This window comes from Artemia franciscana, chromosome 5, assembly GCF_032884065.1.
Source record: "Artemia franciscana chromosome 5, ASM3288406v1, whole genome shotgun sequence".
NCBI lineage: Eukaryota > Metazoa > Arthropoda > Branchiopoda > Anostraca > Artemiidae > Artemia > Artemia franciscana.
The window spans coordinates 37160029-37183094 of NC_088867.1; the positions used below are offsets into that span (position 1 = coordinate 37160029).

At 33.2% G+C, this 23066-nt stretch overlaps 1 protein-coding gene across 2 annotated transcripts in view; it reads left to right on the plus strand.

Moving 5' to 3' along the window:
* The window catches only part of LOC136027362 (neprilysin-1-like), a 159578-nt gene extending 136994 nt beyond the window's left edge, over positions 1-22584 (plus strand). For both annotated transcript variants that reach the window (XM_065704529.1, XM_065704530.1), the window contains 3 exons: positions 2015-2145; positions 4648-4809; positions 20774-22584. In XM_065704529.1, coding sequence (XP_065560601.1) covers positions 2015-2145; positions 4648-4809; positions 20774-20953 — 473 coding nt within the window. In that variant the 3' untranslated portion in view covers positions 20954-22584. The remainder of the gene's footprint in view (positions 1-2014; positions 2146-4647; positions 4810-20773) is intronic.
* The last annotated feature ends 482 nt before the right edge of the window (positions 22585-23066 follow it).

Here is a 23066-nt window from a genome sequence, read left to right on the forward strand (position 1 = left end):
TCCTTTATTTTTCAGTTTTTTCCTTTTTTTAGTTTTTTTTCTTTTTTAGTTCTTTTAGTTTTTACCTTTTTTAGTTTTTTTTAGTTTTTTTAGTTTTTTAGCTTTTTTTTTTTTTTTATTAGTTTTTAGTTTATTTTATGGTTTTTTTCCTTTTTTTAGTTTTTTTTTAGTTTTTTATCTTTTTTTAGTTTTTTTTTAGTTTTTAAGCTTTTTTAGATTTTTTTATTTTGTTTTCTTTTTTTTGTAGTTTTTACCTTCTTTAGATTTTTGCTTCTTTTATTTTTTTAGCTTTTTTAGTTTTTTTTTCGTTTTTTCTTTTTAGTTTTTTTGTAGTTTTTATCTTTTTTATTTTTTTGTATTTTATTCATATTTTTTTAGTTTTCTTTTTCTCTTTTATTTTTCAGTTTTTTCCTTTTTTTAGTTTTTTTTCTTTTTTAGTTTTTAGTTTTTTTTAGTTTTTTACCTTTTTTTAGTTTTTTTTAGTTTTTTAGTTTTTTAGCTTTTTTAGTTTTTTTATTAGTTTTTATTTTTTTTTGTAGTTTTTGCCTTTTTTTATTTTTTTCAGTTTTTTTTTAGTTATTAGATTTTTACCTTTTTTTAGTTTTTTTAGTTTTTTTTTCTTTTTAGTTTTTTTTGTAGTTTTTACCTTTTTTAGTTTTTTTCTTCTTTTGTATTAGTGTGAAATAATTCAGACGTCATATGCGGACAAACATGACGTCACCTGATCCACACACAGATCCACACACAGACAACTTATTTTTATATATATAGATATATATATATATATATATATATATATATATATATATATATATATATATATATATATATATATATATACCATTAGATCCATTGTTTTAAATGAACTTTTGCAATGATGTTCTTATAGTGCTCGCTCTTGCTGCCTTCTATATTTCTATATGTCTTGTTTAAAAAAAAAAAAAAAAAAAAAAAAAAAAAAAAAAAAAAAAAAAAAAAAAAAAAAAAAAAAAAAAACAAGAACGTAGGTGATTGAGCTGCGGGAAGGGCTGGGACGGATGTCTAAAGTGTTTAAGACCTTTATTTATGTGATAGGTTTTATATTTTTATGCTAAGATTTCATACAGGTCTTAGGTTTAAGGTTTCACACAAATCTTAGACATTTTTCATTGCGCTTTGTGTATCTAAGATGTTCAGGCTCGTTAGTGAGTCCAGTCACGAAAAAAAAAAGGAAGACAAATGGAAAAGCATTTTAAACGTAGTAAATGGTTCTGGAAAACCTATATTTATTCAAAGAAGAACGAATTACAAAGTGGTGGATTTTATGTCTATTAAAGCCTTGTATTTTTGACAATATTTCTAATTGAAAAGTATTGAAGATGGAAAAAGCCGAGTCCCCAATTTGACCCATTTGTATGTTTATTTGCGCTGAAAGATATTTTGTTGCGCTAAAAGATTTTCCAGGTCCTTATTATTCCTATTTGTGGTTTCTCAAATACAAGTGTCAGACTTAGGATGTCAAACAAAGTGTCAATTGGTTTTTTTTTCTGAATTAAAAATAATGACTCAGTTACAAATAAACCGAAAAATTGAAGAAATTCAGATCATAAAAATGCAACCAGAAGATACATATTCTTTTCTATTTTCTAACAGATATTTCAACAAGTAGCTTTATATTATGGTCTACACTTATGCATTGACTTAGTTATTAAATTCTTCACAACCTTTTTGGGGATCGCTCATACCGTTGAGAATTACATTAAGTACTAAGTAGCAAAATAAACCGAAAAATACTTAAGATGCTGCAATGCAATAAAAATAGTAAAGAAACTTAATAAAATATTCAATAAAATGAAATAGAATACGAAAATAAAAATAAACCACAACAATAAAAGACAAATAGTGCTTGAAATACTTAAAAATACTCAAGATCTATTTTAGGCGTGCCCCAAGATTTCTTCAATAAACTATTCTCTATCGAAAGCTACGTTGCTAATACTTCGGACGGCAGTTCGTTTTAATTTTTTTTTCTTAGGGAGGCGATTTGATGGCTATGGAAATCACTCTTCTTGGTGGTCTGAGTCCATGATGGAGCCATTTCGAGAGAAAGTAAGCTGCTTTGTGAAGCAGTACAGCCAGTTCAACATTGAAGACACTGGTTTTAAGGTACTCTTTCTAATTAGCAAGTATATTTTGTTTTAAGGGTGGATTCAGACGGGTATCAAACTGAGATGTGTCATTACTAAATTATCATGTGTTATTACTAAATTATTACTAAATTACTACTAAATTATCACAGCACCAGCTTTGCATGCTCCTGTCACGCCTCAATCTAGTCAGAGCTTAAAAACATTTATTCCAATGGGTTAGACTGAAAAATAACACAGACTAAAAATAGATGTAATTACATAAAGTAAAATATTTTTGACTTTAAGTTTATTCTACCTTCTGCAGAAGCTAACTTACTTCATTGTTCTTTGTGCAAGTATTGTTGTATTTTGCTTCTCAGGGCGATTTTTTAACTTCTTTCAAGAATGTTTTATCTTAAAGAAATATGTATGGTTTTATGATAAAATTGAAGAAATTCGGATCATAAAAATGCAACCAGAAGATACATATTCTTTTCTATTTTCTAACAGATATTTCAACAAGTAGCTTTATATTATGGTCTACACTTATGCATTGACTTAGTTATTAAATTCTTCACAAACTTTTTGGGGATTGCTCATACCGTTGAGAATTACATTAAGTACTAAGTAGCAAAATACAAAGTACAGAAAAAAAAAGAAGATGAGTATGAAATGCTATACATTCTGTAAAAGAGATCTCAGGCCTGCTCAACATATGTATAATAGTAAAGCCCCATAGGTGGCTCCGGTGTCTCCCCCTCCTAAACACATTGTTTTTAACGCTAAAGTTTGAATTTTGTCTCAATTCTTTAAGAATGACTCTAAACACAAGGGTTGTTTAATTAGAATAATCAGAAGCTTTTTTAAAAGTACTAAAAAAGCTTTAGCGTGAAGAGTAAGGTGTTGAGGAGGGGGCAATACCCCTCATATACGTAATAATTTCTATTCATTTTAAGTTTTAATGTTGCTCCGTACTTACACTTGAAAAAAACTGTTTTTATATGTTTAATCTATTACGTGGCTACACAGGTTACTATCATTGTTTGATTTGTTCTGCGCTAAGCAACTTGCTAGCGGTTAAACATAGCCATACACGGGGGGTTCTTTTTCTTTCAAACATAAGGGTGTTCAGGTTTGGAATGAAATATCAGACAAAACAATTTGCTTATTTCCTTTATTTGAGTTTAGACTAAAGAATTTCTTTTTGTCTGGCGAGTGTCCAGTAATTTGGTTTGTACGATTTTCTATCATTATGACTGATGTTTTGTTATTTCTGTCAATGCTGTTAACTGATAGTGTTTTTCGCATTTTTCTTAGCAATTTTTCTAAGTGTTTTTCTAAATGTTGTTCTAAGTGTTTTTCTAAGCTATATAATGCTCAGGTCTATATCTTGGCCAAATGGCATGTTTGTTAAGTCCTGAGCACCTCCGTAATGTATACTTTTATGAAATAATACTAGTCTGAAGTTGGAAGTCTAAATCATTATCAAGCTTACACACTTTGAGTGCTTTGTATGCACACTTTGTGCATAATATGTTGCAGCATAATATGTTGCTGCATAATATATTGCAACATATTATACTGCAACATATTATGCTGCAAATAAAGACCCTCGGAGGTCGAAGATACGCTCAAAATGCATAGCATTTCACCACGTGGACTTTTTCTATCCATGGTTTTCATTTGCACTTTAAATTTTATTTCACCAGAGTATTGCTTTTGATTGCCTTTGCTTCTGCTTTTTTGATTGCTTTTGATTCGATTTTTTGAGTTTTGGTTACTATTGAGCCGGGTTGCTCCTTACTACAGTTCGTTACCACGAACTACTTGATTTCACCAGAGTGTTGCTTTTGATTGCCAACGTCTATAACATGTTGCAGTAATGGTAAATTTATTTCGCCTCTGAACTAACAAGTATTTAACTGCTGTTGACCAGAAAGTTCGCTGCCATATGATAAATGATCGGCTCACTTTGTAAATATATACAGTTGCACAAGCTCCTATCTTCTTCATTGAAAGATTTCGCGACATAGTTCTGTTTTGAATAATTTCTGATACCACACTGGCTAAGCATAACAAAACGAAAAAAAATTACGCAAAGAAGAGAAAGCGAGGATAATAATATCCATGGCTGTTAAACTAGCTGTTATTATCTTTGTTTTCTCTTCTTAATGATTTTATGCTTTTTGTTCTTCTGTTCAAAATTCGACTGTCAATCGGGAATACTATTAGGTATTTTCGAAAAATTGTTATGTCCCATTTTTTAAAAAAGGTTACATTGCTGCATATAAATTTATGCTGTGGGTAAGCTAATGTTTGGCAAGCCTGTGTATCCACAAAATGACTTGTGGACAAATACCTACCGTACTGTATTCAAAGCTACTGAGCAGTAATTATATGCATATATGTAGTTTTACATTTTTCGGTTGTGGGAGAATTGCTCCTCGTCCAATTCTTTTTCTATTAGAAAAGGCTTTGAGTCCCCTCTATTTGTGGAAAAACCATTGCCGTAACTTCTCAGCATTTTTTTTTTCTCTAGAATGATGGCAATGTAACAGTTGGAGAAAATCTTTGTGATAATGGTGGTTTAGCATTGGCTTATCGAGCTTATGATCTACACAGGCTTCAAGAGCCTCAATTGAAGCTCCCAGGATTATCAAATTTTTCGGATGACCAGCTTTTCTTTATCAAATTCGGACAGGTAATACTACCACTATTACAAAAATAAATTACGGGAAGTAGTACGCAAATTTTACTGGTTCAGTTTTATGTCTCGTAGACAAGTTTTCGAATTAACTGTTTCCGAATTTAAAAGTTTTCGAATTAAACTCACCTTAACGGGAAAAAAAGAAAATTTTGAAGGAACCTAAAATACTGACATTCATACAAAAAAGTTTGAGCAATTTACCATATGATACGAAAAACATAATCAAGTCCACTTGAGGCTTCTCTTGTTGGCATTGTTTTTGACTTTCAACAATCTTTTTTTTTGTGGTTTATTAAGTTTAGTTTCATATTTTGTTCAAATTAGGACTCAATGAATTTCCTGAGATTGACACAAATTGTGCGAAGACCACTGAAATATCGTCTTTAAAACAGTACAATGGAACCCCACCAGGGCTTTGTAATAGAACTAGCCAATTACCCGGCATTCATATACACAACCCTCAGAGAAGCTAAATATGTCCTTTTAGTATTCTACTCCTAATTCATTTTTAGAGCTTCCTGGAAGACTGTATTCTTTACAAATACTCAAGCAATGATTTTATCAAAATCTGGCTGTGGACTGAATTAAATTCTGTTTTAAGAAAATTATCTATGAATAGTGAAGGATTGACACAATCCGTGGTTGCTCAACTTTCAACTTCAACTTTTTCTTTATTCAACTTAAAAAATACAAAAACAGTATTATGCCTCAACAGAGAGCAGAGCTCGTAAGGCTAGGACAGCGCAAAAATGTAGAAAAAAACATCAACATCTCATCGTAATAATGATTCCAAAATCTAACACGGCAAAAGACAAACAAAATAGAAAAAACTTATAAAAGAGAAGTAACAAGGACAAGTAAATAAATAAATATCGGGCAGGAGGGGCGTGGGAGGCCATCCCAGACACAGGGACAGAAAAACAAAACATACAAATAAGAAGATCAAATAATTTAATTTTCCATCATCAATGGTGAATAATAAAAAAATTAGCAATCAATCTTTAATATTTGCTTTTTTAAATTTAGTTGAGATTTTTGGGATGGATCAAACAGAATTTTATCATTTAGCTTATAATTGTTAGCAATGAAGGGTATTTGGTACCTAATCGAAAACCTTGACCTTTCAGAACTTACAAAAGGAATTCGGTACATCCCAGATCTCTAACAATCCGAACGAGGAAGTAAAATTAACAGAGATTTGTCATAGGAATAATTTTTAGAATTTTGGATTTGAAAATCCCATATGGAAGTATTTAATACTCGTATATCATTTAGATCTAACAAATTTAAGAAGAGGAATAATGTTTTAGTTTCCGAAACATTTTCATGTTTTGAAAGTCGATGTAAAAAATTTCCAAGTATTCTTATTGCCTTATTTTGTAGTACCTGTAAGGGTTTTATATGCTTCCAAAATGTATTACGATATACAACTGAGCAGTAATTCAAATAAGAAGTAATTAGAGAGTGGTAAATTATTTTTAAAAGGGTAAAAGGAAAAATATTCTTCACACGATACATCGGCCCAATATTTTGAGCAAGTTTTAATCTTAAATACTCAATATGATTATGAAATGACAAAAGGGGATCAAGAAAAACTCCTAAATAACGATATGATTGGACCCTACAAATTTTTTGGTCACCAACCTGAAGCTCCTGACAAGAAATCTCTCGAGTGGCCACGTTTTGAACGACCAAAAACCATAAAATTAGTTTTTGTAAAATTTGGTACTAGATTATTAGAAACAAACCATCGATTTACTGAGGTACACTTATAGTCAGATTTTCGATCAATGTCAATGAATCCCTAGCTTTAACTGTTATAGCTGTATCATCTGCAAATAGAATTGCATGGCTAATATTCTCATGCAAACCTCGTGGAAGATCATTAATATAAATAAAAATAAAAGTGGACCTAATACTGAGCCTTGGGGGACACCAATATCAATATGACTTTTTAAATTAGTCATTTTTCCACCGAAATCTACTGTAATTTTGCGTCCGCACAGGTATGATTTAATAATTTGTAATCATTTCCCTCTTATCATTATCTTGTCATTTTGTTAAGAAGAATTTAATGATTTAAAGTGTCAAATGCTTTTTTTTATATCATAGAAAACAGTAGCCACATGGAAATCATCATCTAAACAATCATTTATTTCTAATGAAAGAGCTGCAACGGCGTGCTCTGTCGAACAGTTTGCCCTAAATCCAAATTGATATTTGGTAAAGAAATTTATTTTTTCTAAATAACTAGAAATCCTTTCTTTTAAAATTTTTTCAAACACTTTAGATAATGGTGATAAAATTGCAATTGGACGATAATTACTTACATCAGATTTATCGCCTTGTTTATACAACGGAATTACTCGGGCAATTTTCCATCTACTAGGAAATATACCTGAATTGATACTCAAATTGAAAATGTGGACAAGTGGTTCAAAAATAACTCCGGCAATGCTCTTTAACAAATTTGTTGATAATTCATCATATCCCACTGAATTACCGTTTTTTATATTTTTGATAATCTTATGGAATTCTGCAAAACTAACAGGGGCCAGAAATATGCTCGTACATTCATTGGGGGGTAAATATTCTTTATGCGACCTGTAAGGGGACAAATCTATTCCTGCTGAAACAATTGCTTGACCAACACCAGCAAAATAATCACTAAACATATTAGCAACATCTTGCGGTTCTCTAACTTCTACACCATCTATATTAATTAATACCTCAGGATGTGATAACTTTTTATTTTTTCCAATTTTATCCTTAATTGAATTCCAAGTTTTTCGAGGAGAATCAGAATTTTAAATGAATTTTCATAATACACTCTTTCATTTTCTCTAAGAATCCTTACTAACAGATTTTTATATTTTTAAAACGTATTATATTTATTTCAGTGGGATACTTCCTTTTAATTATATATAAGCGATTTTTTTTCATTAATAGACCTCAAAAGTGATGCATTTACCCATGGTTTTCTTGGTCTTTGCCTCTTTCCTTTCAGATTTCTATACGGGCAAAATTTATCAAGCTTTTCAGTCAATATATTATAAAAATTATCTAAGGATTGATCTGGATCTATTTCATCAATTACTGAACTTCACCCTACGTCACCGAGTGCTTCTTTTAATTTTGAAAAAAAAATTTCCCCAAAGTCTCTTCGCTTTGTTGACTTCTTTTCGTTATATGGGAAATATAGCGAAAAATCAGCCATAAGTAGGCAGTGATCAGATGAATCATCAGGAATGACATATGTACTAACAGCACTTTCAGGTGAAAAAATATTATCAATTAGTGAATAGGACGTATCAGTTATTCTGGATGGTACAAGACATACAGCATATAATCCATGAGATAGCGGACATTCTAAGAACCTCAAAGTGTTACTATCCAGTCTATTCTGATTAGCAGAAACAAGGTTCATTAAGTCAATATTAAAATTTCCCATAACTAGATAAGAAGTATTAATTCAAGAATTTTTCAAGAATTTTTCAAGAATTTTTCAGTTAATTTATTCAAGAATTTTTCAAAACAACTCCTAAATTCTATCTGACTAGCTGATGGACTACGGTAAATAACTGCGATTAGAATCTTCTCATTATTTGGAAAAAAACATTCAACAACACAAGATTCAGATTACATTTCAATATTCATTGACAAAAAATCTAGCCTTGCACGGGCTGGTATGCAACTTTTAATTAAAACACCAAGACCACCTTTCTTTTGCATACTCCTCCCAACATGAAACAATTGATAACCATCAACATGGACACTTTCAATTGAAAACTCATCTAAAAAAGTTTCGCAGAAACCGAATATGTCCGTATCAGATGTCGATAGAAAAGTGTCAATTGTATCCCTTGCAGTCCTCCAGCCCCGGCAATTCCAAAACGATATCCTCCTTGTTGTAGAATTTTTCTTTGCCAATCCATTCAAAAATAAATATTGATTTTTTGGTATATCTAAAATGCTGCTATTTTCTTCATTATCACTAGCTACAATATTTTGGAAAACTGAATGAAACAAAAGAGAATCTCGCTCAAATTCTTTTAACCCTGATGATGGAATTCCGTCTCTATCTCTATCCATTATCAAATATTACCACCATGTCAAGAATAACCACAACACGACCCATGCGCCCAACAAACAAAAATAAAAGGTAACAGACACAGAAATAACTAAGAAAAGAAAAAAGAAATGTCTTCATTCTAAGGCAAATTCTTTCAATGTTCTACCGCTATTCATAAAGACATCTATGTGCTTCAAAACAAGCAGTAAAAAAAGATAAATAAAGAGAAAGAACAGTAATAAATATATAGTGCAACAAAAATTAGTGAGAAGATAAATAAAAAACAGATAAATACGAGATAAAACATGATTAAACGCTTTCTACTCGTATATTTTAAAACATACTAACAGGGCGCTTTACTATTAGACAATACGCTTTTATTTCACTGAAACATCACTTGGAAAACTATGATGTACATGTCCTCGGGCGTTCGGAAAGTCGTCAACCTCTGGTATGCTGTCACTAAATGAATATTTTGTAATTGAGCCGTCAGGTCTTTTCACAAACAAGTTTGTCTGAATCCTCTTTGATATCCGTGCCTCATATCTAGGAATCTTCTGCAATTTATCCCGTTTCGCCAAAATCAGCTTACGTATTTTACGAATTTCGGCTGGCACATCATCACTAATAAACAAGTTGCTGTTATTTCCATGAAATGTCTTGTCCTTAAGCTTGCTGGCATTTTTTATAATAGAAAACTTGTCGTCTTTTTTATTTAGTGTTACCTTTAAAAATTTACGATTTCTGTCATATTGCGAGATTGTAAAATTTACTTCAGGCAATTCTAATCCATGGCGAAGAACTTCTGTGAATAAAGCTTTAGCGTTATCAATATCCTCGCAAACTGCATTCCATATGATGATATTATTTTCTAACTTGGCGGCTTCCAATTTCACAATCCGACACATTGAATCTTCATTTTTTCTTTTTAACTTTGTTAATTCATCAGTACAAGTTTTTAATTGCCAATTGAGGCAGGACGTATCATCTTCAATTTTTCCAATTTTCAATTCACTATTAACCACCTTATTTATAAGAAGCGAATGTTCTTTATCCAGATTAAATAAAAAAAAAAACAAGTTTTTTAACTGAAAGTAAGGAGCGACATTAAAACTTAAAATGAACAGAAATTACTTCGTATATGAAAGGGGCTGCTTCCTCATCAACGCCCCGCTCTTTACGCTAAAGTTTGACTCTTTCTCTCAACTCTTCTTTTTAAAACAGCAAAAAACTTTAGCGTAAAGAGCAGGGCGTTGATGAGGAAGCAGCCCCTTTCATATACGAAGTAATTTCTGTTCGTTTTAAGTTTTAATGTCGCTCCTTACTTTCAGTTAAAAACTTGTTTTTTTTATTTAATTTCTGGACGTTTTTGAATCAATGCATGTTTTGACTTTGGCTCTCCGCAGAGGAATAATTAAAACGAAATTTGTATATTTTTTTTTTTTTTTGACTAAATGGCTTTCTCATAGTTTTGATCGAATGATTTTGAGAAAAAAAGGAGCAGGGGAGGAAGCCTAGTTGCCCTCCGATTTTTTGGTTACTTAAAAAGGCAACTAGAACTTTTAATTTCTTACGAATGTTTTTATTAGCAAAAGATATAAAAAAAAAGATATACGTAAAAAGATATACGTAACTTATAAATTAGCTTACGTAACGGACTTTTGTATTCTCTTGTTTTTAGTACATATATGAGGGGTTCACCCACTCGTCAGAACCTTGCTCTTTACATTAAAGCTCAAATTTTGTCCCAATTCATAAAGAATGACCCCTGAATCACAAAAGCCGTAGAATAAATAGTTGAAATGATTAAAAATACTTTAGCATAAAGAGCGAGGTATTAGGAGGAGGTGAGCCCCTCATATGCGTAATAATTTCTGTTCGTTTTAAGTTTTAATGCTGCTCCTTACTTCCAGTTGAAAAACTTTTTCATAATTATTTTTTTATTGTTTTTTTTAAATAATGCTAGAAAATCCTGCGCTCCCTTCATGGAAATTTGCTTCCCCCATGACAAATTCCTCGATGGAAAGTTCCCCCCAACATATCCTCCTCTTCTCAACCCCTCCCCCAGCCAAAAAAATCCCCCTGAAAACGTCTGTACACTTCCCAATAACCATTACTATATGTAAGCACCGGTCAACGTTTGTAACTTGTAGCCTCTCTTACGGGGACTGTGGGGGAGTAAGTCGTGCCCAAAGACATAGTTATAAGGTTTTTCGACTACGCTGAATAAAATTGCTATCTCAGAATTTTGATCCGTTGACTTTGGGAAAATAATTAGCGTGGGAGGGAGCCTAGGTGCCCTCCAATTTTTTGGTCACATAAAAAGGACACTAGAACTTTTCATTTCCGTTAGAATGAGCGCTCTCGCAACATTTTAGGACCACTGGGTCGATACGATCACTCCTGGGAAAAAAAACAACAAAAAAACAAACAAATAAACACGCATCCGTGATCTGCCTTCTGGCATAAAATACAAAATTCTACATTTTTGTAGATAGGAGCTTGAAACTTCTATAATAGGGTTTTCTGATACGCTGAATCTGATGGTGTGATTTTCGTTAAGATTCTATGACTTTTAGGGGGTGTCTCTCCCTATTTTCTTAAATAAGGCAACAATTTTCAGACTTGTAACTTTTGATAGGTAAGTCTCAACTTAATGAAACTTATATATTTAAAGTCAGCATTAAAATGTGATTCTTTTGATGTAGCTATTGGTATCAAAATTCCATTTTTAGAGTTTTGGTTACCACTGAGCCGGGTCACTCCTTACTACAGTTCGTTACCACGAACTGATTGATTATCGACCCTTGTAGTAAGAGTACCTAATTGATTACATAAGTTGTCTAATTTATTACCATTTTCTTTTACGATTTCAAGAATTTGCTTAAAATCTGCAGCTAGTATTGATATTTCCGGTTTCGAGCAAGAGCTATCATCTGAGGTGTCTAATGAAATATTCATACCTTCTCGTTTCGGATTTTTCCTTTTACGTCCCATTGTACATTAATATTGTACTAATATCCAAATACTGCATTACTACATATTACCAAATACATATTACTAAATATCCAAAAGTTCTTGAAATAATATTTTCACATAAATCAAACAGTTCGTGGTAACGAACTGTAGTAAGGAGCGACCCGGCTCAATACTAACCAAAACTCTATAAAACGGAATTTTGATACCAATAGTTACATCAAAAGAATCTTATTTTAATGCTGATTTTAAATATATAAGTTTCATCAAGTTTAGACTTACCCATCAAAAGTTACGAGCCTGAGAAAATCTGCCCTTATTTTAGAAAATAGGGTGAAACACCCCCTAAAAGTCATAAAATCTTAATGAAAATCACACCATCAGATTCAGCGTATCATAGAACTCTACTGTACAAGTTCCAAGATCCTTTCTACAAAAATGTGGAATTTTGTATTTTTTGCCCGAAAACAAATCACGGATGCGTGTTTATTTGTTTGTTTGTTTTTTTTTCCCAGGGGTGATCGTATCGACCCAGTGGTCCTAGAATTTTGCGAGAGGGCTCATTCGAACGGAAATGAAAAGTTCTAGTGCCCTTTTTAAGTGACCAAAAAAATCGGAGGGCACCTAGGCCCCCTCCCACCCTCATTTTTTCCCAAAGTAGTCGGATCAAAATTCTGAGATAGCCATTTTATTCAGCATAGTTGAAAAACCTTATAACTATGTCTTTGGGGACGACTTACTCCCCCACAGTCCCCGTGGGAGGGGCTACAAATTGCAAATTTTGACCAGTGTTTGCATATATTAATGGTTATTGGGAAATGTAGAGACGTTTTCAGGGGGATTTTTTGGTTGGGAGGGGAGGTTGAGAAGAGGGGGCTATATGGAGGAAATTTTCCATGGAGGAATTTGTCATGGGGGAAGAAGATTTCCATAAAGGGGGCGCAGCATTTTCTAGCATTATTTTAAAAAACAATGAGAAAATAAATATGAAAAAGTTTTTTTCAACTGGAAGTATGGAGTAGCATTAAAACTTAAAACGAACAGAAAATATTACGCATGTAAGGGGTTCACCTCCTCCTAATACCTCACTCTTTACGCTAAAGGATTTTTAGTCATTTCAACTATTTATTCTACGGCCTTTGTGATTTAGGGGACAAAATTTAAGCTTTAATGCAAAGAGTTATTGACGAGGTATTGACGAGTGGGCGAACCTTCTCATATACGTAATAAAAACATACGAACATAGAAGTTTGTTACGTAAGCTAATTCGTGAGTTACGTATATCTTTTACTAATGAAAACGTTCTTAAAAACTAAAAGTTCTAGTTGCCTTTTTAAGTACCCAAAATATTGGAGAGCAACTGGGCCTCCTTCCCCTCCTTTTTGCGCAAAATCATTCGATCAAAACTATGGGAAAGCCATTTAGCCAAATAAATAAATATGCAAATTTCGCTTTAATTATTCATCTGCGGAGGGCCGAAATCAAAACATGGATTAACTAAAAAACGTTCAGAAATAAAATAAAAAAAAACAAGTTTTTTTAACTGAAAGTAAGGAGCGACATTAAAACTTAAAACGAACAGAAATTACCCCGTATATGAAAGGGGCTGCTCCTTCTTCAACGCCCTGCTCTTTACGCTAAAGTTTTTACTGTTTTCAAAAAGTGGAGTTGAGAGAAAGAGTCAAACTTTAGCGTAAAGAGCAGGGCGTTGAAGAAGAAGGAGCCCCTTTCATGTATGGGGTAATTTCTGTTCGTTTTAAGCTTTAATGTCGCTCCTTACTTTCAGTTAAAAAAACTTGTTTTTTTTATTTAATCCACACAGAGGTCTTAAGTGCGTCTTACTCTGACGAGAGCATAGAATGAACTGATTCATAATTGTACCTACAATATTCATGTGAATATGAAGACTAAATATGAATCTTGGTTAAGCATTGGAGCAATGGGTTAATATAGTAAATTGTGAAATGTAAGATATTACAAAGTATATTAAAACATCAAAATATTAGTAGCAAAATGCTATACATTTTTACGTAATTTCTCTTAAACTAAGGGGGCTATAATATAAATAATTGGAAACGAATCACTTAGCATTCCTTCTCCTATGAACTACATAGGTTATCAAATCTCTAAATTTTAGTGCCTGCTGATTCGATTGTACCAATGTTGGAAACGTATGTTTGAGCTCCTTGACTCCATCCCCTCCTTCACAAAATCTCCCATTCCTAGCCTTTCTTTTTCAGCATCAAAACCTTGTTTTTCTTATAGCAATAAAAATGAATCCCAGACATCCTACTTCTTGCCCCATATCGTAACAAAAAACTTTCCCCTTCTCCTTCTTGACTATCGATACCTCGAGTTAGTTGAAATATGACTGGCCGATACACATATAATTTGCATAATTAAATTGTAAATTCCAGAGCTTTTCTTCACTGCCACTTCCACCAACCCTCAGCTCCTCACCTTGTTCTTTAGCATGTGCTAAATCAGTTAACTTGACGGACGCGATAGATTTGAGTATATACGATTAAACGAAGAACGAAAATAAATAGAAAAATGTGATTATCTGTAACCAGTGAAACAAAAGCTAATTAAATCCGAGTATCTTGCAGTTTAAGCCTTGTATTGATTGTAACGGCGAATATTGAACACAGAATTTGACAGTCAACAGAAGACTTAAATAGATTAAGGCCGTGATTAAGTGAACTTGAAAACATCGAGCTTCAAAATTGAAGTAAGGTTAGCCTTCTGTCTTTTAATTCTCTAGAGACCGTTGGTTGTCAAAACTTCAAATAGCACCAATTATCAAGTCTTGTCAAAGGTTTTGATTGACAGCTTCCTTTGGTGAGATGTTTCAGCCGAGAAATAGTAATATATTTGGCTGGGTAAAAATAAGATTTTATTATTTAAAGTAAAATAAAAATTTTAAGATTTAAAATTTTTTAAAAATTTTTAAATTTTTTAAATTTTTTACTTAAAATTTAAGTAAAAATAAATTTTATTAGTTAAAGATATACGCAACTTACAAATTAGCTTACGTAAAGAAACTTCTGTATTCTCATATTTTTATTGCATATATGAGGGGTTTCACCCCCTCGTCAGTACCTCACTCTTCACGCTAAAGCTTAAAATTTGTCACAATTTCTTAAGAATGACCCCTGAATAACAAAAGCCGTAGAATAAATAGTTGAAATTTCTAAAAATACTTTAACGTAAAGAGCGAGGTATTAGGAGGTGAGCCCCTCATATGCGTAATAATTTCTGTTCCTTTTAACAGAAATTATTATGGAATATTTATAGGAATTAATATTTACAAGAAAATAATAACAGGAATATTCTGTTCCTTTCAGTTGAAAAACTTTGCCATATTTATTTTTTCATTGTTTTTTTAAATAATGCTAGAAAATCCTGCGCTCCCTTCATGGAAATTTTCTTCCCCCTTGACAAATTCCTCCGTGAAAAGTTCCTCCAACATATCCCCCTCTTCTCAACCCCTGCCCCCAACCAAATGAAAACGCCCCAGAAAACGTCTGTACACTTCCAAATAACCATTACTATATGTAAGCACTGGTCAGTGTTAGTAGCTTGTAGCCCCTCCCACGGGGACTGTGGGGGAGTAGGTCATCCCAAACGGCATAGTTGTAAGGATTTTCGACTACGCTGAATAAAATGGCTATCTCAGAATTTTGATCCGGTGACTTTGGGAAAATAATTAGCGTGCGACGGGGGCCTAGGCACCCTCCGATTTTTTTGGTCACTTAAAAAGGGCACTAGAACTTTTCATTTCCGTTAGAATGAACCCTATCGCAACATTCTAGGACCACTGGGTCGATACGATCACCCCTGAAAAAAAAAAAAAAACAAATAAACACGCATCCGTGATCTGCCTTCTGACAAAAAATACAAAATTCCACATTTTTAAACAGTTCGTAGTAATGAACTGTAGTAAGGAGCGACTAGGCTCAATAGTAACCAAAACTCTAAAAAAAATGGAATTTTGATACCAATAGTTATATCAAAAGAATGGCATTTTAATGCTGATTTAAATATATAAGTTTCATCAAGAATAGTCTTACCCATCAAAAATTACGAGCCTGAAAATATTTGCCTCATTTTAGAAAATAGGGGGAAACACCCCCTAAAAGTCATACGATCTTAACGAAAATCACACCATCAGATTCAGCGTATTAGAGAACCTTGTTGTAGAAGTTTCAAGCCCCAATCTATAAAATGTGGAATTTTGCATTTTGTGCCAGAAGACAAATCACGGATGCGTGTTTATTTGTTTTTTTCCAGGGGTGATGGGAAATTAGAGGGCACCTAGGCCCCCTCCCACGGTCATTTTTACCCAAAGTTACCGGATCAAAATTCTGAGATATCCATTTTATTCACCATAGTTGAAAAACCCAATAACTATGTCTTTGGGGACGACTTACTGCCCTGCAGTCCCCGTTGGAGGGGCTGCAAGTTACAATCTTTGACCTGTGTGTACATATAGTAATGGTTACTAAGAAGTGTACAGACGTTTTCAGGGGGATTTTTTGGTTTGAGGGGATATTTGAGGGGAGAGGGTTACCGGGGAGGATTTTTCCATGAGGAGCTTCTCATGGGGGAAGAGACTTTCAATGGAGGGGGCGCACGATTTTCTAGCATTATTTAAAAAAAAACAATGGAAAAATAAACATGAAAAGTTTTTTTTTCCTACTGAAAGTGAGAAGCAGCATTAAAACTTAAAACGAACAGAAATTATTACGCATATGAGGGGTCTACCTCCTCGTAATACCTCGCTCTTTACGCTAAAGCATTTTTAGTAATTTCAACTATTTATTCTACGGCCTTTGTGATTCAGGGGTCATTCTTAAGGAATTGGGACAAAATTTAAGCTTTAGTATCAAGAGCGAGGTATCAACGAGGGGTGAGCCCCCTCATATACGCAATAAAAATATACAAATATTGAAGTTCGCTACGTAATTTAATTCGTAAGTTACGTATATCTTTTACTTACGAAGACGTTCGTAAAAATAATAAGTAAATGTTGCCTTTTTAAGTAATCAAAAATAGGAGGGCAACTAGGCCTCCTCCCTCGCTCCTTTTTTCTCAAAATCTTCCGATGAAAACTGTGAAAAAGCCATTTAGCCTCAAAAAATTAATAAGCAAATTTCGTTTTAATTATTTATATGTGGAGAGCCAAGATCAAACCATGCATTAATTCAAAGACGTCCAGAAATTAAACAAAAAAAAAAACAAGTTTTTTTTAAATGAAAGTAAGGAGTGACATTAAAACTTAAAACGAACAGAAATTACTCCGTATATGAAAGGGGCTTTTCTTCCTCAACGCCCCGCTCTTTACGCTAAAGCTTGACTCTTTCTCTTAACTCTACATTTTAAAACAGTAAAAAACTTTAGCGTAAAAAGCGGGGCGTTGAAGAGAAAAAGTCCCTTTCATACACGGAGTAATTTCTGATCGTTTTAAGTTTTAATGTCGCTCCTTACTTTCACTTAAAAAAACTTGTTTTTTTTTTTTTTTTTTAATTGTAGATAGGAGATTGAAACTACAGTAGGATTCTCTGATACGCTGAATCTGGTGGTGTAAATTTCGTTAAGGTTCTATGATTTTTACGGGTTGTTTCCTCCTCACCTGTGCTTCCAAACTTAAGTCTCTAGACCGCGCACGAAAAATGCAGGATCAAAAATCCATCGGCAATCCTTCAATTCGTCGCAATCCAAGTTTCTACCACCAGTCACGATCCGGTAGGGCAACGGGGAAGAAGCTAAGGGGTTCTGCTCCGCCTCAAGGTTTGTAGCTTGACCTAAATCTCTTGACTTGTCTAGTTCTTCAGCGTACCGCATTATTAGGTATTTTGGATATTTACATCTACCAAGCTCCAAATACTTTTTACAAAGGCGCTGTCTATGTGTGGTAACACTTTTAAGATGTATACCTCACTTTGATTTAATTTTCCCCATGATTTCGGCCTTGTGTGCACAACTTTACTGAAGGCTCCTGACTATTTCTCATTTCTAGGTATCTTCATTGCGTTGAAATAATTTATGGAAATTTCACACTCTATTAACAAGCAGCTGATTATACCAGCTTGTCATTTTGGTCTCTTGGGGGTATTATCGGTGATCTGAAACGATTCTTTCTGGCAACCGACTTGTAAAAATTTCAGGTAGCTGAAAATATTCTATGGGACTGTTAGAAAACAGGAAAATAAATCGAAAAATGGTTCCAATCATCTTACAGGTTATTGTCTTCTGCTCATGATAGTACCGATTTTGTTCTAAAAGCAATATCCTTTATCGAGTACACTTGTGAAAAAGACCTAGACATTTTCTAAGATTTCTAAGCAATTAGAGGAAATAGAGCAAAATCCTTTCAAACATTTTGTAGCATCTTCAAGAAGCTATGGCCTGATATTAAAAGCGGCATCTTCCGCCAATGAATACTTGAGTACTTTTTAAATATAAATTTTCAATTTAACATGGGATTTTCGAGTTCCATCAGTTCACTTAATCACGGCCTTAAAAGCCCATTTGGCTGAGCACGGGTACTCCTTACGGTTCAGATTAATTCTCTTTAATAGCAATGTGCTGTCCTTACTGATTCTCGCTAATGAGTACTCGAAAAATGAGCCAGCTCTCAAAAAGAAGATTCTCTCATTCAAATATGTGTGCCTTATGAGGATTCTAAATATTAGCTGGAACTAGAGTCATCAATTCTGAAATTGCTCGTAGAGCAAGCAAGCCTGTCGTTATAGCTGTTCCAAGGAAGATGAGGTAGACATATTTCTGAGACGTCTTTCATATGCAATAGATTCGCTTTCCTTAAACAGACTACGAAATAAATACGAGATGACCAAGATCATCTGGATGGAATACGTCATCGCTACAGCACCGCTTTGGGACGAGCAGAGAGGCTTTGTCGCGCCATTTGTGCCATCAATGGCTCTGGAGGATCTAAGGTCTGAGTCAAAAACATATCAAAATAAATGAAACGGTTTCTGAGCTTCCCCCTAACCTAGGATCAAGGTACCCAGCTCCCCCTCGACCGTCAGTATCTTTGAAATAGTTAAGGGAAATAATATTCCTCGTCAAGTGACATAGTCAACATTACCTACCATGGTCGAGTCGATATTTTGTTTCGTTGATTATAAAATTGTTTTTTTTAAGCAATTTTCCATTCTGATTATGAAAAATAACAAGCTGCTTGTGAATTATTATGCTTTAAATCCATCTGTGCCTGCCAAATTGCCGCTCTTGTACCCACTCCCTCCGTCAAAATTGTTTAACGGGTCTGTTTATATATACATATATATATATATATATATATATATATATATATATATATATATATATATATATATAGAGGGTATTCGTCCCATCGTAAATACCATACCCTTTCCGCTAAAGTTCAAAATTTGTTCCAATTCTTTAAGAATGACCCCTGAATCATTTAGGCCGTTTAATCAGAATAAATAGCTCTTTTGAAAGTACAGAAAAAAACTTTCGCGTAAAGAGTGAGGCACTGACGATGGGACGAGCCCCCTCATATACGTAATAAATTCCGTTCCTTTTAAGTTTCAATGTTGCTCCTTACTTTCAGTTGAAAAAAACTTTTTTTTTTTTATTTAATTTCTGATCGTTTTTTAAATAACGCTGGGAAATCTGGCGCCCCATTCATGGGAAATTCTCTTCCACCGTGAAAAATTCCTTCATGGAAAGATCCTCCCACGTATTCCCCCCCACCACCAGACAAAAACCCTGAAAAAACATCTGTATATTTCCCAATAACCAATGCAATATGTAATAATGGGCGAAGTTCATAACTTGCAGCCTTTCCCCCGGGGACTGTGGGGATTCAGTCATCCTCAAAGACATAGCTATTAGATTTTTTGACTATGCTGAACGAAATGGCTATCTCAAAATTTTAATCGGGTTGACTTCAGGAAAAAAATGAGCGTGTGAGTGGGCCTATTTGCCCTCCGATTTTTTTGGTCGCTTGAAAGGGGCACTAGAACTTTTAATATCCATTCGAATGAGTCCTCTTGCGATATTCTAGGACCACTGGGTCGATTCGATTATCCCTGAAAAAATTTAAAATAAACACGCATCTGCGATCTTTCTTCTGGCAAAAAATACGCCATTCTACATTTTTGCAGAAAGAAGCTTGGAATTCCTACGGTAGGGTTTTCTGATACACTGAATCTGATGGTGTGATTTTCATTAAGATTCTATGACTTTTTGGGCGTGTTTTTCTCTTTTTTCGAAAATAAGACAAACTTCCTCGTAACTTTTGATGGGAAAGACTGAACTTGATGAAGCTTAAAATCATCATACAATTACGAAATCAGCATAATCAGCATAAAAATACAGCATAAAAATACGATTCTTTTGATGTATCTATTGGTATCAAAATTGCGTTTTTAGAGTTATTATTGAGCCGGGTCGCTCCTTACTCACAGTTCGTTACCACGAACTGTTTGAAATAGTTTCCTTTTAAGCTGAATGCTTTTTTAATTGATTTGTTAATTTTTTAGTTAGCTTTTAATTATTCCTCCGGTGCTGCTCTAGACTCAAAATGCCAATCCTTTTTCCTTTGCGAAATGATTTTTCCTTCTTAAATCGGGTCTCATCTCCTATAAATGTTGAGCCAATAAAAAAAGAAGCAAAGCTAATGTTAAAAAAGTTGGTTGTGAGAATCCTCATTATTGGGACATATAGCACTACTCACTATGTAAAAACCTCACTATTTTTTTTAACAAACTATCTTGTTCCAAAGGTAGATTCACATAGCTGATTTTCAGGGTAACGTGCCAGCAGCCTTTTCATAAAAGGTATTGATTATCACTAAAAGCTTATTAATAACCTTGTTTTCCTTTGGTTTTAATTCTTTGCGTATTTATTTTATAGCTTTGGTGCGAAGCTATGGATGATAAAGGTTACGAACGCTATATTAAGGGTGAAGTACATAGCCCTGGACGTCACCGAGCCAATGGTGCTGTTATGAACAACGAAGCATTTGCGGCAGCATTTAACTGCCCTTTGAATTCTCCTATGAATCCCGAAGATAAGTGTATTCTTTGGGGTTAGTAAGAAGTATTGATCTCTTTTGCTAATACTGCTCCCTATGTTGTTTATTAGTATATATCAAATAGTTAGAAGGCTTACTCTCTAAGATAAAGGAACGTATCTAGAGAAAATTTATAGATCTAAAAAACATTAATTCTCCTTTGATTTTACTTCCCATTACCTATTTATCAAATAGACGTATTTTTATATGCATTTTCGTATATTTATATAAAAATTTTGTTTGGAAGAAGACGAAGAAAAATTGTCGAATTCACTAGATAGTAAGCAATTAAGGTTCAAGAATAATTTCAGAATCTAGCGTGATAAGTTACTAGGAGTACTTATATATTGGAGTACCTTAAGTCGAACCCTTACTTATATTTTGCAGTTATCCTCATCTTCGTTTTCTAGTTATCATGTAGTAATGTTCAAGTGGGCCCTAAATACTGTTCTCAGTTCTACTTTGGGCCATAAATTCCATTCTTCCCGATCATCAAACTAATTACTGTCCCCTAAAGTAATACTGCAAGTAGTTCTTCACCAGCTTTTGTGCAAAAAATAAGATATAATAAAATCTTGATAATTCAAATTTCAAAGAAATTGCAAAAACTGACTAGAAATTGCAAGAAATTGCAAAAACTGAAAACACTAGGAAAGATTTAAATAAAAAAAAACTAGTTTTTTTAACTGAAAGTAAGGAGCGATATTAAAACTTAAAACGAACAGAAATTACTCCGTATATGAAATGAGTTGTCCCCTCCGCAATCCCTCGCTCTTTACGCTAAAGTTTGACTCTTTGCCACAATTCTACTTTTTAAAACAATTAAAAACTTTAGCGTAAAGAGTGAGGGATTGCGGAGGGGACAACCCATTTCATATACGGAGTAATTTCTGTTCGTTTTAAGTTTTAATGTTGCTCTTTACTTTCAGTTAAAAAATCTATTTTTTTTTTTATTTAAATAAAACATTAGGCCACACTAACGAACATCCTAGTAAAACTTAAGAAGAGTCAATTATTAAAAGATATTGTTTTTGTTCGAGTTTCTTCAAACGTAAATTTTCCTTTAGAATTCAAATTTTCCTTTAGAGTATAACTTGAATGTTCTGTAATTTTATCATTTCAGCTTCTCATTTTACAAAATCGTCAAATCCAAAAAAAAAATTTGGATGTATAGAAAGGTTTGTTCAATAAATTTGAGTTTTAATGGGTGCAATAAAAAAAAGTATTTTTTCAGTCCTAGAATTAATTGATAAATCGAGATTTACGAATTTCCAGAATATTACTGTGATAAAAATAGCTGAAGAATAAATATTGCTTAGAGTATCAAAATATTTTATCGCTAGGTATTAGTGTTAGTTAAGTACTTGTATTACTAAGGTATTATTTTGTCTACGAGACCAATAAGACGATGAATTTACTTTATAAAAAAGATTCCATCACCTCTTTAATAATTCACTTTGACGACTTTAGAAGTTCGAAGTGGTTTCTATGATGTATACTTGTATGTTGTCAAAACAATTATATGTTCAGTTCCTATAGCGTAATATTTTAGTTGTATCAATATTAAAGAAAATGTTGCTATATATGTGTTGAAGAAAATGTTGTAAACCAATTACGTATATTGTTTTATAATAAATGCATACATATATGATTGTTATATCCTACTGTCTCAAAAAACATAGCCAAGGTTCACATATAGTCCATCAGTTCACATATAGCATTCATTCAGTGAACATCTTAAACCGGATTTACTCTCACGAAGTTTTTGATAAAACAAGAATGCATTCGAGGTAAGTGCTCTTACTTTGCGTCGGACCGTTCATTCAGTGTTCAGCAAGGTTAATTTACTGTCAAATTTTTTTTTGGATAGATTCAGATGTCAATATTACTCACAGTGAGTAATTAAGGAGTTTTATGTGATAGTATATTTCTACAGTCTATTTTTCTTGGAGTTCAATTACTATTTTGTATAATGGGAGGAAAGAGGAAGAAGGACAAATCTGACGAGTCTTTTCTTACATCCAGTCCTATGGAAGGAATCTCATTGAAATCACTAGCTGATAGTTTGAGTCTAGTTTTATAGACTGTTAAAGAAAGTTCAACTACGTTAAATGAGCTGAACGTTAATTTTAA